Below are 2,530 nucleotides of genomic sequence, written 5' to 3'. Positions count from 1 at the left end.
TCATTCATCTTCTTGCTTGCCAACGTAGTAGCCATTCAAACAGTGCAAGTTAACCAACCAACCAAAAATAACATTAAATTTCCTTGTGTTGAAGCAGCAAAATTTCAAGGTCTCAGTGGCTTCAATGAATCACTTGAGCCCTGATACAATTTTGGTGCCATTGAGCCAGACCAGTGAGTTATTACGCCTTCTTTAGCAGCAATACGGAATGTGCATGTGTGTGTGTGTGATAAGTAGCAAATTAGTACCTTATGTCAATTAAGATGCCATTTATATTTAAAACTCGGAGTTAAATTAGCATACAAAGGCTGTAAAAAACAAAAACCCACAGAAATTACAACGCTTACAGTTACTGTATAGCAAACCAAGAAGTAAAAATACTATAATAAGGAAAAAACATAAAGTACATTGCAAGTTTGCAACTTCTTGCAAATAGCAGAATTCTTCATCCTGCAATACCTCCGTGTCCTTTTCCCTAAATACGTATAGCCTTTATTGCCATAATACAGATTATCTATACATCAGCATCCAAGCGACCATCTAGATAAGATATAATCTTTTTCTTTTCTCAAAGCATACATTGAATATGAAGGAAGAATTCAAATTTTGCAGAATAAATAAACTGAACATACAGTTAAGTGAAGGAATTAACTTATTTATCTACACAGTCGAATGTAGATCACTAGGATAGCCCGGATCTAATTCAGATGTGTGAATTACAACATTACTAAATAGTAAATAGTAAATACTAATCTAAGCAAGGAGCATCAACTATTTATTACAAAGATTCTGTTGCATCTAATAGGCATCCATCCACTGCAATGTGCCTTAGGTCTATGATGTGATTATCACGAAGAAACCCAAATCCAAATGTGCCATCACCATACTGCCAAATCCTTCCCTCCGCCTGATGAGGATTAACAGTTGACAATCCTGGTATCACCAGATCATAGCTTGAATCGATGTAAAGAATGCGTGACACGGCTTCCTTTTCTGAGCACAGCAGATGACCCGGTGGCAGAAGATGTTCACGGGTATCATATATGTATTCTTCTTCAGAAGAAAATGGAGATTCAGTGTTTGAGGTCCAAAAAACTGGTGCATAACTGAAGAAAGGTTTGCACGAGTCTCCAATCCTTCGACATGTTATAACACCAATGTCGTTATATGTCATAAGAAAGAAGTCCAAATTTGCATCTTCACAAAATCCCTGCAGCAAGGAACAAAATCAATGCTATCCTATCCCCATGACTTAAGTTATCAATTCAAACTCCAATCAAGTTTTCAAATTCTACAATGGAATGTTTGATTTACCTTCCAAAGACCCTGCAAAGGCCTTAAAGTTGTTGGAGAGCAATCGACAATCTTAACAAAATCCGCAGAGTCCCATTTCTTATTCCCCCGCCTCTCTCTTTCTCTCCTCCTCTGTCTCCTCCAGGCTCTTTCTCCTCCTGGACTCGTCCGGTTTGCAAAGTACTGATAAAGCTCAGAGGTTATCCTGTCCGGAGGGGATCCACTTTCAAACACGCGCGTCTCTTCATTCAGTACATTTAGATTCCCAAAGCTAACACGTTCTTCGATCACAATGTGATCCTCCTTATGAAAAACATCCACGGAAACCAATTCATTTCCCAGAGAAGAAATTAGATCATTCTGAACGAGGGCGATCGAACTGGAATCCAATTTTAGTTGGGAATTGGGTTCAAGAAAATTAACAATTTCACCTTTAGGAGAAATACCCATCCATAGAAAGGGGGCCTTTACGACGTTATAACTAGCGGTGTTGGAAGGTGAAACCCTACAGCCGGTAATGAAGGATGAACCCCACTCGAAAAAGACCAACGCCGGTGGTTGGTTAGGAATTGCGTTGGGGCTCCTGGCTTGGCTTTCGCTGCTGCTAAGACGCCAGAATCCGATCAAGTTTTCGTATTCGTGTAGCGTTTTGTAGAGATGCTTGAACGAGATCATACCAGAGCCCCATTTTTTGATTTGGGTCTTGGATCCCCATCGACGATCGCACATCGAAAACCATAGCTTGGAGTCGCTCCGGCAGACGGAGAGGAATTGCTTTGAGGTGCAGGCGAATGAGGAGATCTCGGATGGAGTGAGGAAAGACAGGATGCAGAGCTGAACGTCTTCGGGGAAGTCGGAGAAGGAAAGCACCGGTATGATTGTTTCACCGGCATCAAGATTGGCCATTTGGTTGTTGATTTGGGATTCTAAAGGAGGAACACACGATGTTACGGTCCTTGATACCAATTTGCTTCCTCGGTTATCTGTACAATCCGTGCATAAATTGGATAAATTGTGTTCCCGGAAGTCCGAGAGAGATTAAAGATCCTCAATTTTAAGAATTTGCATTTACATCTCTATAAAAGACTAAAATGCAAGAAGTGTCCTTGTTTTTTCCTAGTTATACTCATAGTTCAAATGATACTCTTATTTTCTTTCAAAAAGGTCCGGTGGCAGGTTTTTTTTGGGTTCCATTATTTTCATAAAAGACGTTATATTTTGATTTTATTTTGTTTAG

General features: G+C 39.9%; 1 protein-coding gene across 1 annotated transcript; it reads right to left on the bottom strand.

Annotated features, from left to right (window-relative positions):
• Positions 1-580: 580 nt before the first annotated feature.
• LOC145131536 (F-box family protein) lies at positions 581-2,327 on the bottom strand. The gene is made up of 2 exons (XM_079066214.1): positions 1,315-2,327; positions 581-1,210 (listed from the first exon to the last, which is right to left on the bottom strand). Exons 1-2 carry the CDS (start codon positions 2,197-2,199, stop codon positions 779-781), a joined length of 1,317 nt encoding a protein of 438 aa, XP_078922340.1. The 5' UTR covers positions 2,200-2,327; the 3' UTR covers positions 581-778.
• Between the last annotated feature and the right edge of the window lie 203 nt (positions 2,328-2,530).

The sequence above is a fragment of the Lactuca virosa genome, chromosome 1 (assembly GCF_052849685.1).
Source record: "Lactuca virosa cultivar CGN04683 chromosome 1, Lactuca_virosa_CGN04683_v6, whole genome shotgun sequence".
Taxonomy (NCBI): Eukaryota; Viridiplantae; Streptophyta; class Magnoliopsida; order Asterales; family Asteraceae; genus Lactuca; species Lactuca virosa.
The sequence above is the reverse complement of the archived record's forward strand: the minus strand, read 5'-3'. Positions and strand labels throughout refer to the sequence as shown.

What these genes read in the sequence shown, in the direction of transcription:
- LOC145131536 (XM_079066214.1), bottom strand. Translation starts at nt 2,199, where the DNA reads ATGGCCAATCTTGATGCCGGTGAAACAATCATACCGGTGCTTTCCTTC. An exon ending in CTTTGCAGGGTCTTTGGAAG is followed by an intron (nt 1,211 to 1,314) that starts GTAAATCAAACA and finishes TCCTTGCTGCAG; the next exon opens with GGATTTTGTGAAGATGCAAA.